The sequence below is a fragment of the Balaenoptera ricei genome, chromosome 19 (genome assembly GCF_028023285.1).
Source record: "Balaenoptera ricei isolate mBalRic1 chromosome 19, mBalRic1.hap2, whole genome shotgun sequence".
NCBI classification, from domain to species: domain Eukaryota; kingdom Metazoa; phylum Chordata; class Mammalia; order Artiodactyla; family Balaenopteridae; genus Balaenoptera; species Balaenoptera ricei.
The window spans coordinates 15441484-15461930 of record NC_082657.1 but is presented as its reverse complement, the minus strand read 5'-3'; the positions used below and the strand labels follow the sequence as shown (position 1 = coordinate 15461930).

Sequence of the window (20447 nt, the reverse complement as noted above, 5' to 3'; positions counted from 1 at the left end):
TTGTAATTAAGAATACTTTTTTTAATTTTAAAAAATCATAAAAGGATGCAAATATTTATCCAAGAGAGTAATGGAGATCATGTGTTTTTTTAAAACAGCTTTACTGAGATATAATTCACATACCATACGAGTCACTCACTTAACATGAATAATTCAATAGTTTTTAGTATATTTACACAGTTATTTATTTATTATTTATTTATTTATTTTTTGGCCGCACTGCACAGCATGTGGAGCTTCCCTGACCAGGGATAAAACCCAAGCCCCCTGTAGTGGAAGGGCGGAATCTTAACCACTGGACCACCAAGGAAGTCCTATTTACACAGTTATACAACCATCACCACAATCAATTTTAGAACATTTTCATCATCCCCAAAATAAACGTGTACCCTTCAGCAGTAACTTCCTGTTGTCCCCAAACCCACTAACCTTAGGCATCCACTAATCTACTTTGTGTCTCTGGACACAAAAATCTACTCTGGGTGCTTGCTGTGGACATTTTATATGAATGGAATTGTACAGTATGGTCTTCTCTATCTGGCTTCTTTTACTTAACATGTTTTCAAGGGTCATCCACATTGTGGCATGTATCAGTACTTCATTTTAGTGACAAATAATATTACATTGTATGGTTACACTACATTTTATTTATCCACTCATTAGTTGATGGACATTTGGGTTGGTTCTACTTTTTTGGCTATTGTGAATAAAGCTGCAATGAACAGTTGTGTACACGTTTTTCTGTGCACATTCAATTTTCTTGTGTAAATACCTAGGAGTATAATTGCTGGGTAAAATAGTAACTCTATGTTTAACATTTTGAGTTCTGTCAAACAGATTTCTAAAAAAGCTGCCCCACTTGACATACCCACCAGCAGTGTATAAGGTTTCCAACTTTTCCACATCCTTGCCAACACTTGCTATTATCTTCTTTATTATAGCCATCCTAGTGGGTGTGAAGTGGTGAGGTTTTATTCTTAATAGCAAAATTTTTTTGAGACAATCTCCATGTTTATCATTGGGATTTTGGTTAAATAAATGATAGCAAATCCATACAACAGAATACTATGAAACTAAAAATTTGTGATCCAGACTTCTATTTACAAACAAGAAAAGTTGTCCATGATACAGTAAAGTATGCACATTGCAAACCTGCAATTTTCTTTAGTTGGTACAAGTTTGCATTTTCTTATATTTTACTAAGTATTTATTAATTTTAAAAGTAAAAAAGTATAATGCTATAGTATTTCCGTAAAGAGCAGGAATTTACTTCTACCAAGTTAACTGATGGTAAAAAAGAACAGAATGTTTTTTTGCGGGCAGAGGAAAGAGGTAAAAGCTAGTAGACCAGAGGAACAGAAAACTTGACTCTGAAAAGTTAATCTGCTTAAGAATAAATATTTAAAGCACTAGTCCATAATAATGGTAAAGGAAGAATTAGTCTATAAATGTTGCTTGATAAGAAGGCAATTTGTTTTGTTTTGTTTTTTTTGGCTGCGCTGGGTCTTCGTTGCGGCACCCCAAGGCAGTGGGATCTTAGTTCCCCGACCAGGGATCGAACCCATGTCCCCTGCATTGGAAGGCGGATTCTTAACCACTGGACAACCAGGGAAGTCCCAAGAAGGCAATTTGGACTAAACTCATACCATATGCTATTTCAAGAAAATAATTTATTAAAATTAACTTTTAAAATAATATGACAATGTTCTAATAAAAATAGAGAATGGCTGGTGAGAGTATCTGAGCACATATGCTAAAAAGTTAGTTTTTTTCCAACGTGTTTTTTCAAGTTGATAATAAAAGGAAATCCATGGATAAATGCTTAAAGATTATGAAAAACCCATGACCCTCCTCTGCTGCAGCTGTAGAGAACATCAATAGCCTTTTAAGCCATAAAACAGTCCTAGCCATTGTTAGTTTTCACAAGTGAGTCCTAAAGGACATTGGGTCTTACCTTCTGAGATCATTGCTATATCCTGTGGATGTTACCTATAACCGCTAAAACGTTTATGTTTCTGATTCACTGCTTTAATAATGTTATGCCCTGATAATTATAGTTCCATTCATTCTCTTTAAGCTCTTCTCCCAGAGGCAGGGAGATAAAATAACATTTTAGTTCATAGAAGACTACACTGTTGCAAACAGAAAAGCCTAAATTAAATGGAACATGCTTACCACTCATTTGCCTTATCACCAGAAAAGTTACTACATGCACTAATATTGAGGATTACATAAGTATAGATATGCATAAGTGTGGGTATACAACTAGACTGAGTTGTGGTTGAAATAACTCATCTTTATAAATTGATTCTTGTAAATCTCAGACAATAGTGCAAATTATATGAATGTATAGAGTTATAGTTACACTATCTATATATCTAAGTTTTAAAGTGCTATTTTCTTTGATATATTCTTATATCAACAATGACTGTGTTCTTTACTGTGATAGCCTAAATATATTTTCAAAAATTCCTAATTATCTTTGGGATGTTAGACTAATACAATATTGAGTTCTAGAGAAATTAAAATTCAGAGAGAGGAAATAGTTACCACAAAAACCTCAGCTGTGTCAGTACTTATTTATTCCTATCTATGTATAACTCTACAACCGTGATGGTAAAATAAATATTTACAAATACAAAAATTCAATAAGATTAATTTATTATTAAAAACTAGAGTTTTAAAGCTTTAATTACATTGTCATTGAAACATATTGTTTGTACTTAAAAACTTATTTATAGTGTCTGGAACATGCTTTAAAAATACTACAGAAAAAAAAATTCAGAGAGGACTAGTTGAAACAAGGTTGGCATAAGTTTGATAACTGTTAAAGCTGAATGGTACATGGGTTGGGTGGGTGAGAGGGGGGTGTTGATACTATTCAGTCTACTTTTGTGTAAGTCTAAAAATGTTTAAACTAAAAAGTTAAAGTAATAAATGTTTTGTTTGGCTAGATTATATATGGACATGTGTGGAAGACATGGCTGTCTCACCAGAGTGTGAATTTCTATTTCTCAAAAGCCTGCTATTATTTACATGGTCTCTTTTTAGGTCTTGGGGCTCTTCATGTCTATAAACAACTGAAAAACCAAGATTAGGCTCCAACAAGTACAGAAATTCTGTACTCTTGTCAGTTTCCTCACTTCTGTAGGAGCTAAAAAAATCGAATGGTCCCTGGGTTGCCTTCAACACAGCTAAGGCTGCAGCCATTTGTCATTCTCAGTTATTTTTCCTTCCATTCTTGTCAATTGATCAGTATTCTCTGGGGTTTTATTTATTGACTTTTTAAAAAAAATGTTTCCTTTCTCCAAGGCTAGGTTCCAAATCCATAAACTTTGGGGTCTGACAGGGCATCTTTCCACCAGACCATCTTTATTGCTTCCTAGGTGACCACTTGATAACCCCAAAGTCTTGCTCCCTCACCTTCTTGGTATAACTCAGGAGGTAAGAAAAAAAAAAAAAAGGGAACGCTGAGAATTTATCAGGCATGATTGATGAGTTCCAAAAAGTTCAAGGTGGTTAAGGGCTGTCCTAATTGTCAGGTCCACAATGTGGGGAAAAGTTGTTGAAAATGAGAACAGTTTATCCTTTCTATGTGGGAGCCCTTTTTAAAAATTACATTGTTAATTCATTTGACTCTTCAGATATTGTGTAAACCTTTTCAGGATGGTGGAAGTGTTAAAATGACGACTGGCAACAAAAAGACTTCCAAATACTAGGTTTGATGCTGATGAATCTCTAGAGTTTTACAAACTTTTTATTTTCAGTCATCTGAGTGTGAGTGAGATACTATCTCATTTTGGTTTTGATTTGCATATTCCTAATACAAATAACACCTAACGGTGTTGAGCACCTTTTAATGTGGTGATTGGTCATTTGCATGTTTGACTATTCAAATACTTTGACCATTTAAAAATTGGGTTATTTGTTTTTTTTATTGAGTTGTAACTATTCTTCATATATCATGAATAAAAATTACTTATCAGATATATGATTTGAAAATATTTTCTGTGGGTTGTCTTTTCACTTTCTTACTGGTGTCCTTTGAAGTACAATATTGTTTGAGTTTGATGAAATCAACTTACCTGTTTTTGTTTGTCATGTGTGCTTTTGGTTGCATATAAAAGAAGCCATGTGAAACCCAAAGGTTACAAAGATTTAGTCCTATGTTTTCTTCTGGGAGTTTTATAGATTTAGCTCTGACATTTCGATCTATGATCCGTGATCCGTTTGAGTCCATTTTTATACATGGTGTGAGGTAAAAGTCTTCATTCTTTTGTGTGTGCCTATCCAGTTGTCCCAGCATCATTTGTTGAAAAGACTGTTCTTTCCCCCATTAAATTGTTTTGGCACTCTTGTTGAAAATCAATTGACTGTAAATGTAAGGGCTTGTTTCTGCATTCTCAATGCTAGATGTCTATACTTTGTGCCAAGAATACGCTGTCTTGATTACTGTAGCTTTGTAGTAAGTTTTGAAATCAGAAAATGTGAGTCCTTCAACTTTGTTTTACTTTTCTGTGTCCCTTTCAATCCATATGAATGTTAGGGTCAGCTTGTCAATTCTTACCAAAATCAGGCTGGGATTTTGATAATGTGCTGAATTTGTATATCAGTTTGGGGAGTATTGCTTTCTTAACAATATTCAATCTTTCAATATATGAATATGGGAAAGCTTTCTCATTTTAAGGTCTTCTTTAATTTCCTTCAACTAAGTTTTATAGTTTCTAGTAAACACCATCTTGCACTTCTTTTGCTAAGTTTATCCCTAACTACTTTTTGAATAAAATGAAATTGTATTCTTAATTTCATTTTTGGATTGTTCATTGTTTGCATATAGAAACACAATTGATTTTTGAATATTGATCATGTAACCTGAAACCTTGATGCACTCACTTGTGTGGATCCCTTAAGATTCTCTATGAATAAGACCATGGATTCTGTGAATAGAGTTTTACTTCTTCCTTCCCAATCTGGATTCCTTTTATTTCTTTTTCTTGCCTAATTGCCCTGTCTAAAATCGCCAGTACAATGTTGAATAGAAATGGGGAGAATGGACATTCTTGAACAGGCTTGTTCCTGATTGTCTTAGTCCTTTTGGACTGCTATAACAAAAATACCATAGACTGGGTGACCCAAACAGCAAACATTTATTTCTCACAGTTCTGGAAGCTGGGAAGTCCAAGATTAAGGTGCTGTCAAATTCCACATCTGGTGAGAGCCCACTTCCTGGTTCACAGACAGCTATCTTCTTGCTGTGTCCTCACATGGTAGGGGGGGCAAGGGAGATCCCTGAAGTCTCTTTCTTAAGGGCACCAATCCCATTCATGATGGTTCTATTCTCATAATCTAATTAACCCTAAAGGAACCACCTCCACATACCACGACATGAGGATTAGGTTTCAACATATGAATTCTGGGGGGACACATTCAATCTATAGCACTTAGCACAAGAGAAAAATTTCTGCCCTTTACCATCAACTATGATGTTAGCTGTGCATTTTTCATAGGTGTCATTATTAGGTTGAAGAAGTTCTCTTCTATTCCCAGTTTGTTGAGGCTTTTTTTTTTATCATGAAATGTTATTGTGTTTATCAAATGCTTTTCTGGATCTACTGAGATGATCATATGGCTTTTGTTTTTATTCTGTTAATACGATGTATTATTTTGATTGGTCTTCATATATTGGACCATCGTTGTATTCCTGGAATAAATCCTAGTTGCTTATTTATGGCATATAATCTTTTAAAAATTAATTTATTTTATTTTTTAAATTTTATTTTTGGCTGTGTTGGGTCTTTGTTGCTGCACGCGGGCTTTTCTCTAGTTGCGGCGAGCGGGGGCTACTCTTCATTGTGGTGTGCAGGTTTCTCATTGTGGTGGCTTCTCTTGTTGTAGAGCACAGGCTCTAGGTGCGTGGGCTTCAGTAGTTGTGGCACGTGGGCTCTAGAGCGCAGGCTCAGTAGTTGTGGCGCACGGGCTTAGTTGCTCTGTGACATGTGGGATCTTCCTGGACCAGGGCTCAAACCCATGTCCCCTGCATTGGCAGGCAGATTCTTAGCCACTGTGCCACCAGGGAAGCCCTATGGCATATAATCTTTTTTATATGTTGCTGGATTCCATTTACTAGTAATTTTTGAGAATGTTTGTGTCTGTCTTCATAAAGGATATTTGCCTCTAGTTTTCTTTTCTCCTAATGTCTTTGTCTGATTTTGGCATCAGGGTGATACTGGCTTCAAAGAATTAGTTGAGAAGTGTTCAGTAGCTTTTGAGCATTTATTTTGAATAAACTAATCCACACGTTTTCCCTGATCCATATGATGTTCGTGAGAAAAAGATACTTTTATCAAGATTTTTGATGATGTTGTGCATAGAACACAAGTCATTTGCTCAAGGTCACAAATAGTTAATTTTCAGAACTGGGACTTGAATCTCAGGCCTGTCATAATCTGAAGCATACAATCTTCCTAACAAGCCATTTTATTTCACATTTTACTCTATTCCCCACAGTTCTTTTCTTCCCTCACCTCTGTAATTGCTGCATCCATACTCTTCTTTCTTGTCTAAGAATTTCTCCAGCAAACTTTGCTCCATCAAGTCCTACTCATTCTATCTACTTCCTCCATCTTCCACTCATAACATCTTAGTGTTTTTTTATTCGTTTGTTTTGTTTTTAGCTATTTTTACATATTAATCATCATCCTGTTTATTCTACTAGAATAAACCACCCTATCCTTTATATTACTGTCCCTGGCTCTCAAGTCACCCTAATTCACATCCTCATTTTAGGGTGACCCTAAATTATATCTATACCTGAATTGCAGCTTGATTGTGAACAAAAATAATTGGCATTCACTCTCTTGATTATCCTTTTGGCTTTGTTCCACTGATTTCTGGTACTAAATATTATTGAGTAGAAACTTGACACTAATCTAAGTTTCTCTCCTTTAAGCAACTGTAGGTTTTCTCTGATGCTGGAGTCTTCTTCTAGCTTACAGACCAATAACTTTGGTCAAAACTGAGACATATTTTAGTTTTCTTGATCAATTTCCCTTAAACATGACTCCTGATCTTGGCACATGGGTTCCATCTGTTACTCTGCTTGCCCTCTACTCTCTTCATGGCAGTTCCCTCTCCAAAGTTTATCTTTCAAGATAAGCACCTAGTCTTTCTGAAATTATTTCCCCCCCTATGTCTGGAGTCTTCTCTAATAGGATTTACTAGCTCCTAAGCATCACTCTCACTTCTGTTCACCAGTCCTCATTCTTTGGCATGCTTTTACTTAATATCAGCTGTATTGGGAAGTGCTCATGTGTATTTTGGAGTTCATGGGCTTTTCCTTTCTCTGAACTTCACAGAAACTGGAGTTTTCTGTTTTGGTCCCTTTTTGTGACTTTTAATTGTTTCCAAGAGGTGAAAGGGATAAGATTCACATCTAAGCTGTTGTACTACTGTAGTGAATCCTTCCTCCCCCTCCGTCCCCCCCGAGTTTGGGGAGTCAGGGATCAAACCATGGAAGACTGGAGAGGAATAAAATATAACTCTAAACTCTGCAAAGGGAGGTAGAAATTTGTGAAAGGAAAATCAAAGTGGAGTCGGTATTACGAAGAGAGCTCTCTAAAATGTAGCTGGGAGGCCATGGAGGAAGTATGACATGCATGCCTCAGCCCAGATGGAATCTCAACTTCCAGAAACTCAAGATGCTTGGAAGACACTTCCCCTAAAATAACTCAGTGACAGCCTATCCCTTAAGGACAAATATTTCCTTTCCTGCAGTCAGAGTTAATCATAATTCCTTACAGACAACTTTAATAACTTTGTGGGGTTTGCCTTCATAAGCCCCTGACTCTTTCTCTTCTGGAACACTCTTTCGGTTTTACCCAAATCTGTCTCCCGAAATGCAATTCCTAACACCCCAACAAATAAACTCTTTTCTTATTTGCAGCCTTCTGCGTTTTCTTGGAAGACAAACTGTACCCATGAAAACAAGATCCCTAAGGCATGGAAGGGTGTGGGATCCACAGCCATACAAGGAACAGAGATATGATTTATAAAACACAAGTTTGAAACTGTGTCAGACGAATTGGTTTGCTTCTCCAAAAGGCAAATAAAACTGATGGTACCAGAACATGCACCCTGAAGTATCACTGTTTTCCAGGTGAAGAAAATGAGGTAACTCATCCAATTTCACCTATGGCCTTACACAGTGGGGCCATCATCAGAGTCAACACTACCATCCCCAGCAAACACACTGCTGGACGCTCCTGATAACCCGTCCCCATCAGCCCCATTCCAGGCTGTCTGATTACTCTCCTTCAGTTTCCCTGGTGCGGTTCGGGTCTGAGACCCCTAGGTTACCGCTCCCCGATCAGCATAGGTCCCACACCACGGTAATCCACGGAGGAAGGCAAAAATGACGTCTTAGTCAGTCCGGAATATTCTCAGAGTGAGCTACAACTCTTAGAAGAGTCCTGGCCGCCACTCTGTCCTTCACCGCGGCAAGCTCTGCGCAAGCAGCCAACCAAGACAATCTTCTACGTGGGCGGGCGCCTCACCCATTCCAGCTCTAGACTACATTTCCCAGAAGCTCTTGCGGCTCCAATCAACTTCCGGCGCGAATCCAGCGACATTATTCTATTTCTCAGGGAATTTATGGCTCCCTGAGATTGGCCCGGCCCTAGGAGGAAGCTTGTCTCCGGGGTGTGGGGACTGTATCTGGATCTCCAGCCTCCTGGCAGCAATTCCGAGAGGGGAGAAGTGTGGCTTGGCCCAGGCTGTGCAGAAAATCCGAGGGTCGGGAGACATCTTGTCCGAGCGGATCTGGCTCCGGACTACATTTCCCAGACACCCTGGCGGGTATAGGGCTGACCCTTCACTGGCCTGCGGGACCCTAGGCCTCCGGGGAAGGGGAAGTGAAGGTGAGCAGCCTAGGTCCTGGGGGCTCGACTAGGTTACGGAGGTGCACCCCTGGGGGTCCGAAGGGACGGTCCAGGCGGGTCCGGAGTCTCGGTCCTGTATGATTTGATAAGACTGGGGGAGGGTGAAGTGTGGAATTCCATGCGTGCGATTGTGACCCTATGTAACTGTGCGCGCTGTGTGCGCGTGTGATTGTATATCCCTGTGGTGGGTGTGTCACTGTGACTGACCATGCGCGCGGAGCTCTGTGTGCAGGTGTGACTGTGGATATCCTCGTTTGGTGTGTGACTGTGAAAGTGTGCGGCTCTGTGTGTGTCGGTGTGACTGTGCCTCCGTAGTGGGACTGAGATTATGTGTGTCCATACAACTTTGTGTCATTGTGTGTGTTGGGGCGGTGGGGAGTGCTGAGAATCTGTGATTATGTTACTATGGCTGTGTTATCTGAGGGCTGCGTGTGGTTGTGGTTTTATGAATGTTAGCAGTACTAAGTGTACTGATGTCTGACTGTGTGAGGATGTGTGAGTGTGATCGTGTAACTTTTTGTGGCACTGAGTGTGCGGTTGGAGGGTGCCTGTAATTGTGCCAGGCTAACAGTGTGTATGTCCCAGTTGTTGCTATGTTAGGTCAGGACAGATTTTGGTCGTGGGCAGCAGACTTTTCCCCTTCTGAAACCAGGAATGCTCAGGACAGCCTAGACTCCTCTGACCTCTCTCCATCCTTCCTCTCCATGGGTGGCAGGTGTGGGTCCAGAGTAACCTCTGATCTGATCAGTCTGAGCCACAAGAAAGCCCTGGCATTTCATGATTCCTTTCTCCTTCCTCAGCTCTGCTTTATCTCAGAGAGGTCCCCAGAGGAGAAGGAGGAATGGCTGTTGACCAAGCCAAATACAAGGTGCGCTGGGGTTTCCTTTTTGCTTTATAAGTACCCTGGTGCACATATGCACGCTTTCCTAGGGTATAAACATACCAATGGAATTGCTGGACCATAAGATACGTGTGTATTTTCAAATTTCCTAGATAATGCCGGACTGATTTTCAATATGGTTGTACCAGTTAAATTCTTACCGGCAGATTATAAGCATAGTCATCCTGTATTCTAATACTTGGTCACGTGGTATTTTAATTTTTGATGAATCTTCTGATATATCACGTGGTTTTAAAAGTATAACATACATTCTAAAAAGTACAGAAATGAAAGTATATGACTTGATGAATTTTAGAAAATGAGCATATTCGTTTAACCAGACCTCAAATCAGATCAGGAAGTAGAACATTACCAGCATTCCAGAAGCCCGATTCTTGTTCCATCCACTCACTAACCACCTCTCCCGAAGATAACAATTATTCTGTTTTCTATAGCCATAGATTAATTTTACCTGTTCTTGAATTTTATATAAGTAGAATCACACAGTATCCATTCTTTTGTGCTTGACTTCTTTTTATTCATCATTACATTTTACATGTAATATGAATGTACTATTTAATAATATTATGTAGTATGAATATGTGAGACTCATCCACGTTGCTTCATGTAGTATAGGTCATTTATTATTGTTGTTGCTTAAAATTCCATTGTATGAGCATACCACAATTTATTTATCCTTTCCATTATCTATTGGTATTTAAGCTGTTTTCAGATTGGGCCTATTATGAGCAAGGCTGCTATGAACATTCTTGTACATGTCTTTTGGTGCACATATGAATGCATTTCTGTTGGATATATCCCTAGGAGTGAAATTCCTGTGGCATAGGTTATGCAAATATTCAGCTTTAATATATACTGACAGTTTTCCTAAATAGTTGTATCAATTTACACTCCTGACTGACTCTCATTGTATGGGAATTAGACTGTGGGACAAGAAGCTTTACTAGAGATAAAGAACAATAGTTCATAATAAAAAGGTTAGACTACTAGTGGGATATTACAGTTCTAACTACATAGACTTTCATAAAATGACTTCAAGTATATTTGAGAGAAATAAAAGACGTAGTAGACAAATCACAATCATAGTGGGGGAATTTTAGCACTTGTTTCAATAGCTGATAGAACAATCAATAGAAACTGAGTAAAGCTATATAATATTCGGGCAGTGTGATTGACAAACTTGACTTAAATGATATATGTAGAACAGTGTACCTTACAACTACATTATATATCCTTTTCAGATGCATATGAGACATTTATCCACATTTATCATGTGCTGGACCATAAAAGGAATCTCAATAACTTTCAAAGGATTGAAATAATACTGTATGTTTTCTGACCACAGTGGAATTCAGCAGAAGTCAATAACAGAATGATATTTAGAAATATCCCAATGTTTGGGATTTAAGCAATTGTATTTATAAATAACTGGTGAATCAAAGAAGAAATTGCAATGGAAATTGAAAATATTTTGAACTGAAAGATAATGAAAATAAAACATCAAAATGTGGGGTGTTGCTAAAGCTAAACCTGAAGAAAATATATAGCTGTAAATGCATACGCTAGGAAAGAAGAATGTTGAAAAATTAATGATGTATGTTTTCATCTCAAGAAGTTAAGGAAATAAAACTTAATACTAAATTAAACCCAAACAAAGCAAAAAAAAAAAGGAAATAATAAGAATAAGAGCTCAATATAAATTTATGTATATTGAAATATAAAGTAAATATATAATTGAGAAATTAACTCCAAAAGTTTATTTTGGGGAATCAATAAAAATTGATAAACTTCTATAAAAACGTAAAGAAAAAAGGGGAGATAAGACACAAATTACCAAATTAGATATAAGGAAAAAAAAAAACACTATAGGATAGATTTAAAGCTGAGCTCCCAGTTTTTGGTCAGTACCTGGGACTAGGTTGTAAAGTATAAGAGCATTAGAACCTGAGCTGGTGATCATTAAGCTGAGTACCTTTTCAACTTCATCAGACATGTTGATTTCTGTTTTTAGTATAGACTTTTAATTTTGTAACTCAGTTTCTTTTTTTAAAATTATTTATTTATTTATTTTGGCTGCATTGGCTCTTCGTTGCTGCACACGGGCTTTTCTCTAGTTGTGGCGAGCGGGGGCTACTCTTTGCTGCAGTGTGCGGGCCTCTCATTGCAGTGGCTTTTCTTGTTGCGGACCACGGGCTCTAGGTGCACGGGCTTCAGTAGTTGTGGCCCGTGGGCTCAGTAGTTGTGGCTGGCGGGCTCTAGAGCGCAGCCTCAGTAGTTGTTGGCGCACAGGCTTAGTTGATCCGCGGCGTGTGGCATCTTCCCAGGCCAGGGCTCAAACCCGTGCCCCCTGCATTGGCAGGCGGATTCTTAACCGCTGCGCCACCAGGGAAGTCCTAGTGGTGTTTTTTTTAAAAACTTAAATCTTCCTAATTAATATCACTACATAATTATTAAAGGTTTAATATTGTTAATAAAATGTTCATTTCCTAGGTGATAATGGATTGAGTATGCAGTGAGCTCTCATTTGGGACGTTCAGCTTATTTATTATTTTATTTTACCCCATTTCTATTTGGTTTTGTGTGTGTCCACTGGTGCTCACTAACTGTGGAATACCTTTTCTATCTTGGGTTATTGTGTGAGGCCGCAGGTATGATGGGTCCTTCCTGATATTGGTACAGTTTTTCCTTTTTCTGGAGCTAACTGGCTTTCTCGAAATATGCTACATTTATACTTTTCAGACAAGCACCTTTTACAGAAATATAAACAATAGGATGATAAAAAAACCACAAATGTAATCACTCACTAATTATAAATAGTTTTTTAAAAAATCCTATTTTTATTCACCTTCTTCTTTTGTGGACTTTATAACAGTTTTTCTCTCACATGTTATTATGGATTTAACAACATTTTCCAATGTATCAATTAACTGATAGTTGTCATAGACTCCATCATCGTACAAGGAGGAGTGGCAGGAGAAGTATCATAGTATGTTATTGCATAAATTTTCATTACTTGGCCAATGAGAGACCCTTTTAGGAGACTCTTAAAAGGCGTCCTTTTAGCACAACACCTGATACTTCTGAAAATAGCCTTACCTTTTGACAACAGCAGAAGGTTCCAGATCTAACCGCCCCCCCCAAAATTTTTTTTCTGTTCTACAACATGCAGTCAGCTATTATCTAGGAACCCTCTTTTCTTTCTTTCTTTTTTTTTTTTCTCGTTTTCACTTTTCTTCTTGGAAATGAATAAAAGACCAAAAACAGGAGATCTCTCTTATACCTGAGAGTTTGTTGGGCAACAGTGCTGCCACTGTTGGGCTACTTTAAGTGATGCAAGAGCTCAAAAGTTTTGTTTTTAAGGTTTTGCGTTCACATTATTTTTCTCTAATTTTCTTATGTTAAGTGATTTTTTTTCAACACTCAAAATTTTCTCATACTTTGATAGATGACTGGGGGCAAGGGAGTAGAAATTAATTGAGGAGGCAATTAAATTTGAGACATTTCTACAATAAACATATATTATGGAATAACAAGCAAAAAATGCTTTTTTTTTAAATGATAAAACAAGACAAAAGAAATTTTACACTCAGGTGGGTGCCTCCTTCCTCAGGAAAAGGACTGTGGGCCTGACAAGTACCTGAAGCTATTAAATATTAGCTTCATTATACAGTGATTGAATACTCCAGTGGTGATCCTATGACTTCATAAGGCTATTAACTTTCTTTATGACTCTATTAACCTAAAAATGAGCAGGTGTAAGAGTTGGAAAGTTAGAATACAGGTAGTGTTTTTGCAAGATAAGCACTTGGTGTTTTGAGCAGACTTAGTCTGAATTAAAATAATTTGGGTGGTGCAGATGAAAAAGTTAGAGTTTACTCAAGAGAAAATCGATGAGCATCAGTCTCTCCAGTTTTGTTGGCCCTAAGCCCTTTCTGTCTTAATTTCTTCCCCAATCCATTCTCCTTGCCCAAACCATGCAAAGATATGCTGATTCCCCTTTCCCATTAGCCGCTCAGAATGTTTATGCCACCATCAGTTTCTTTTCCTTACTAGGAAATAGAGTTATTATCTGTTCCACCATGAGTGGAATGCCCTTGGGAAAGTAATGAACTGCAATGGAAATTACGTTAGAAAAGCATTCTAAACAATTGGGTTCTTAAAAACTAACTTTACTCAACATTATTAGTCAAAAGGAAAATGTAAATCAAAATCACAATGAGATACCACTTCATACCTACTAGGATGGCTGTGATAAAAAAGACAGACAATAAGAAGTGTTGGTGAGGATTTGGAGACATGGCTGGTAGGATGTAAAATAGTGCAAACACTTTAGAAAAGAATCTGGTAGTTCTTAAAAAAGTTAGAGTTACCATATGACCCAGCAGTTCTACTTCTAGATATATACCCAAAAGAATTGAAAACGTTCACATGAAAACTTGCACATGAATGTTCATAGCCATTCACAGTAACCAAAAAGTGGAAACAATTCAAATTCCTATCAAATGATGAATGGATAAACAAAATGTGATCTATCTACACAGTGGAATATTATTTGCCAATAGAAAGGAATGATGTTCTGATACACGCTACAACACAGATATACCTTGAAAACTTGCTAAGTGAGAGAATCTAGTCATAAAGGGCCATATATTGTATGATTCCATTTATATGAAATGTCTAGAATAGGCAAGTCCATAGAGGCAGAAAGTAGATTAGTGGTTGCTTAGGGCTGGGGGAGGAAGGGAAATGGGGATTGACTCTTTTTTTTAATATATAAATTTATTTTATTTATTTATTTTTGGCTGCATTAGGCCTTTTTTGCTGCACACAGGCTTTCTCTAGTTGCAGCAAGCGGGGGCTACTCTTCGTTGCTGTGTGCAGGCTTCTCATTGCAGTGTCTTCTCTTGTTGTGGAGCATGGGCTCTAGGTGCACGGGCTTCAGTAATTGTGACACGTGGGCTCAGTAGTTGTGGCTCGCGGGCTCAGTTGCTCCGTGGCATGTGGGATCTTCCCGGACCAGGGATCGAACCCATGTCCTCTGCATTGGCAGGTGAATTCTTAACTACTGCGCCACCAGGGAAGTCCTGGGATTGACTCTTAATGGGGTTCCTTTTAGGGGAGATGAAAATGTTCTAAAATTGGATTGTGGTGATATACTAAAAAACATTGAATTATATACTTTAAATGAGTAACTTACATGGTGTGTGAGGTACATCTCAATAAAAATTAGTGGATTAGAATCTAGATAAAACAATATTGTCTGTGACTTTATAATTGTTGAAGCCAGTTAGTGGGTACATGGAAGGTTTTTTTATACTATTTAAATTATACTTTTATGTATGTTTGGAAATTTCTGTATTAAAAAGTTAAAACAAAAAACTAACCTAATGCCTAATAGTGAAACACTAGAAGCCTTCATAGTAAAATCAGGGAGAAGGCACTATCAACAGTATTATTTAACATTTTTTTTTCCTAAATCTATTAGAAAAGCAGTACTCCATAGGAAACAACTAGAAAACAATTGCTTTGTTCTTTCCCATAACTTCTACTATCAAGCTTCTCTGTGAGCCATTTGGTTTCTTGCCCATGGATAAGGTTTTCAGTCAGTGTTAGATAATAAACAGTGTCCATTTCACTGAACTAATCAATACCATAAACTTTAAAGAAAAAGTATAACCTTCTTACTCCTTGAGCTAGGAGTTTGCAGTGAGATAGCTTTGATGATTGCTTCTGTTTCCTTTTCCCAAACTTTTTCTCCATCCCACTAGGTATTCTCAATTCCATGTGGTAAGAGTATGTTTGATTTTGTAAGAAGCTGCCAAACTGTCTTCCAAAGTGGCTGTACCATTTTGCATTCCCACCAGCAATGAATGAGAGTTCCGGTTGCTCCACATCCTGGCCAGCATTTGGTGTTACAAGTGTTCTGGATTTTGGCCATTCTAATTGGTATGTAGTGGAGGGGGCTTTTATTAAGACATTAAAACATATTTTAAATTATATAGAGAATGTGGTACTGGCAAAATAATAAAGAGATCACTGAATCAAAATAGAATCACAAATAAATCCAAACATGTATCATCTATGATAAGGGTAGCATTTAAATCAGTAGAGAAAATATATTCCATAGTCATCTATTCTGAGGCTCACTTTTTTTTCTCATTTCAACATACCTGAAATCAGGTTATGTCTTAAATAGTTTCTTTCTTTCTTAGTGGCATATAAAATAATGGTGCATTTTAAGTCTTATGAAATATTATTCGCATGTGTTTTAGGTACACCAGCGTAGCCCTCTCTGGGGGAAGATGAAGTGGGATTCTTAACTCATTTCTTACACTAAAATAAAATTATAATTGATAATCTTATTCCATTATTTTTTACCAAATAATTTTATACCAAAATAAAATAATAATTGATTAAAGATTTAAATGTAACAAATGAAAGCATTAAAATTAAAAAAGAGAAATTTATATAAGTGTGTATAGGTAAGAAAGATCTTACCCCAGAGCTAGAAAAGTTGACATTTTGACTGTTTTGTGTGGGTAAAACACATAAGCAAAATTTTTTGTTTGTTTGTTTTGTTTTTTAACAAATCAGAGCTAGAACATAAGGTTGAGGAGTGCCTCAGTGTGGGTATGGGTGCAGGGGTGTGGTAGGGGGAATTTGACTTTCTCAGGCTTGGGAAATGAGACTTGATTAGGGAAGTCTTTAGTCCTTCTCATTAGATTGAACTGTGTTCCTGGCTAAAAGCGCCATTTAGGTGAGTCTGGCTTGGGGACCTGAGGGCTGCAGAGGAGGGATCTGCTCAGGGCAGGTCATAGCAGCGCTGTCTTGGGTTCAGAGCAACAACAGCACTGAGATGGGACAAGGTCTTGCCTGAATCACTGGCTGAGGCAGGAACCTGGGTTGCTTGGGTGAAGGAGAGGCAATGTGAGTCTGTGTTTCTTTGGATCGACTAGCCAGGATCCATCTTACTGCAGCTAAAGCCTGGGGTTTCTGGAGCTGAGATAGGAGGGGGATTTATTCCATACTCCCACTCACTAGAGTCATATCCTAAGACCAAGGGAAGTAGAGGTAGTTTTGCCTGGAGAGTCTGAAAGCTGTAAAGCCAGTGTTGTTTCTAGAGCATTTCTTTGCTTCCCCAGGCCTGCCTTCTCAGAACACTATCCTTTTCCAGGAGAACAGCCCCAAGGAGGAGTGATCATCTCCTGTAATACTGAAAGCCATGGCCCAGGTGAGTTAGTTGATGCTCTTTCTTACCTTCCTGACATTCAGTTCATTCTAAGAAAAAAAATTTTTTTTTTTATTTTAAAGGGCATGTGAGCATTTGCTTTCTTTTTCCTGACATTTCTGGCTATGAGGGTTCCGTCAGGTCCTGGTCCCTATTTTCTGTCATTCTAGTCAGATAATCCTATTATCATTCCTAAGTGCTCCTCTTCTTTTGACTCAGTTTTAATATTTTCATTCAGTAAATAATTGAGCATCTCTTTTCTCAGCCCTCTCCCAGGGACTATGATGGAGAAGAAATGCATTTTCTTAAAGGAAACAAGAGTAGATTTGTAGAATAAACTTGTCCTGTCTGGGCAGTGATTTGACGAGGTGGAGGTATGAGTTGCTTAACTGAGACAAACATGGAAAAGCCAAGATTATCTCTACAGATCAGTATTCTCCAGTAAAATAGGATGGGAGGTGGTATTGGTAGCTCCAAATGTTAGAGTGTTGCAAGGTCTCCTGGTTTATGGGGCTTGGAGGATTGTTGGGTTGGTAGCTGATACAGGCAGATCTCTGTGACTCTTTTAGGGTATCCATGAAGAAGTCCAATTTAAGTTTGAACAGGAAGTGTGAGTCATGAGGAATTTCCAAATGAATCACCAATTTTCTTTATCTCAGAAATAAGGATAAGGATGATGGATGATTATAGTGAGTTCAGCCACTTCATAAATTGTTGAGATCAGAGGTCTCAGAAGAACCTTCTTTAGAAAACTTTGTTATAATAAATTCCAGACACAGAAAAGTAGAGTAGTCTTGTGAACTACCATATGCTCACCATTAAGTTTCAATTATTATCAACTCACAGTCAATCTTGTTTCATCCATACCTCTACCTGTTTCTTCCATGCACACTCCCTTAACCTCACTCCCACACATAGGATTATTTTGAAGCAAATTCAAATTGGTATGTATCTCTCAAGGATAAGGTTTATTTTTTTAGAAAAACAATCATTATGCCATTATTGCATCTGAAAAAGTTAAAAATCATTTGTTAGTATCAATATCCAGTCAGTGTTCAAATTTTCATAACTGTCTACTTTTTTAATCATTTATTTGAATTAGAATCCAGAGAAGGACTGTGCACTGCAATTGGTTGATATGTCTCTCCAGTCTCTTACTTTGTAGGTACCCCTTCCACCTCTTTTCTTTCTGTGCAGTTTTTGTTGTTGTTGTTGGGAAAGAAAAACAGATTCATTTGTCCACTGTTTGGATTTTGCTGATTTCTTCTCTCTGGTATCATTTAAGTGTTTCCTGAGAGTCAGTAGTTAGGTCTAGAAATGTGATCAGATTCAGTTGGGATTTTTTTGTCAGGAATGTTTCCTAGGTGGTGATGTGTGATTCCATTAGGGGGCATATTATTTCTGGTTCTCTTTCCTTTTGTAATGTTAGCCACCAGTGATGATTATTGTCTAGATTTATTAATTCATTAGAGGTTGCAAAATGATATCTAAATTCTGTCATTCCTTCTTCATAGATTAGGTAGAGTACTATCTGTAAAGTAAAATGTCTCACCAACTGTTTGGTTACCCTAAAGGACAGTTTGTATGGGAAAGAATGTTTGAGTCTTACCCCTTATTTACCAGTTTTTAAAATAATGAGTTAGGGGCTTCCCTGGTGGCGCAGTGGTTAAGAATCTGCCTGCCAACGCAGGGGACACAGGTTCGAGCCCTGGTCTGGGAAGATCCCACATGCCGCGGAGCAACTAAGCCCGTGAGCCACAACTACTGAGCCTGCGCGTCTGGAGCCTGTGCTCCGCAACGAGAGGCCGCGATAGTGAAGAGGCCCGCGCGCCGCGATGGAAGAGTGGCCCCCGCTTGCCGCAACTGGAGAAAGCCCTCGCACAGAAACGAAGACCCAACACAGCCATAAATAAATTAATTAATTAATTAATTAATTAATTAATTTAAAAAATAAAAAAAAAAAAGAAAAGAAGACATAAAATAATGACTTGGTTTCTTAGAATCCTACAAAGATGGCTAGTAATTTTTTGTTCAATATTATTATGAGCTCATGGATTTAAACATTTTTGATCTGATCAGTCCATTACATTTGATCCTCAAATTATGCCATCTTTGGCCAATGGGAAGCTTTTCAAGTAGGCTCCTGAGTCCTTTTAACATGATTCTAGTAGTTTTTGATAGCTCTCTTGTTTTCTGATACAACAGAATGTTCAGACTCATCCTGTGCATTTGGCTCAATTCTGAAATTGTCTCCTTCCCAACTTTGGTTACTTTTATTTGAATACGATACTTAGAGACCACAATCTAGACACTAGGGATGCTCATCGCTACTGGGTTAATTATTGTTTCTAAGCCTTTTCTATGGACTGAGTGAGGAATTTTTTTTTTAATACAAAATAAACTGACAACTCTTGCACCTATTTCTAGGATCTAAAGATTCTGGTTCTTAGTGACACCAATATAATTGCTCTTTGCTTTACTCCCAAATATGAGCACAGTAGTCTCTGAAATATTTCTTTTTGTTACACAAATAATACATGTGTCTCTTGTTTCAGGGATCAGTGATGTTCAGTGATGTGTCTATAGACTTCTCTCAAGAGGAGTGGGAATTCCTGGACCCTGTTCAGAGGGACTTGTACAGAGATGTGATGTTGGAGAACTATAGCAATCTGGTGTCAGTGGGTAAGGGCATCTATCCCAGTAATTTTGAGTTCTCTGGAATGTCTGTTTCTTCCACAGTGAATTTCTCAGCTGCTTTTCGAGCTACCAGCTGAATTTCTGCTCCCTGTTCCCAAGTAAATGGTATGAACTGAAATGAAAAGGAAGAGTGGGAAATGGGCAGCTCCAGTTGGCTGTGGCTGAGCTTCATCTTCTTTGTTTGACTGTTCCTGTAGTGGCATCTCTTCCTTGATCATCAAGGGACTGGATCTTACTTCTGGATCTGATTTACCCACAGCATAACCATGTTCCATATCTTTTCTTGTGAGCAGGACTTTACATTCCTAAGCCTCAAGTTATCTCCTTATTGGAACAGGGGAAAGAGCCCTGGATGATTGGCAGAGAGCTGACAAGAGGCCTGTGTTCAGGTGAGTGAGAAATGATTGGACAGAAGCAGGGCACTACAGGCAATAACTCAGTTGATCAGTGAAGAAACAGCACCTTTGAGATGTTATCTTGGAAGCTCCCATCAAAACCATAGGCCTGTGGGAAAAACTAAGTCTTTTTAGCACAAGTTTACAAATGACCTGTTTCATTCCTTCCCTCACTTACAGCTCTGTCGACTACTCTTCTCCACTCCCCCTCTTAATTTCAAGTAGAAGGTGCCCTTCACATCCCCCACAAAGAAAACTCTTTTACCCATATTTTAGATTCAGTTCCTTGC

The 20447-nt window shown here is 38.0% G+C and overlaps 1 protein-coding gene across 1 annotated transcript in view; it reads left to right on the top strand.

The window, feature by feature from the left end:
• Positions 1–17044: 17044 nt before the first annotated feature.
• LOC132354001 (zinc finger protein 668-like) overlaps positions 17045–20447 on the top strand; it is a 47081-nt gene continuing 43678 nt past the window's right edge. The window contains exons 1-3 of the mRNA XM_059905515.1: positions 17045–17068; positions 19621–19747; positions 20056–20151. Of these exons, the coding sequence (XP_059761498.1) occupies positions 17060–17068; positions 19621–19747; positions 20056–20151 (232 nt within the window). The 5' untranslated portion in view covers positions 17045–17059. The remainder of the gene's footprint in view (positions 17069–19620; positions 19748–20055; positions 20152–20447) is intronic.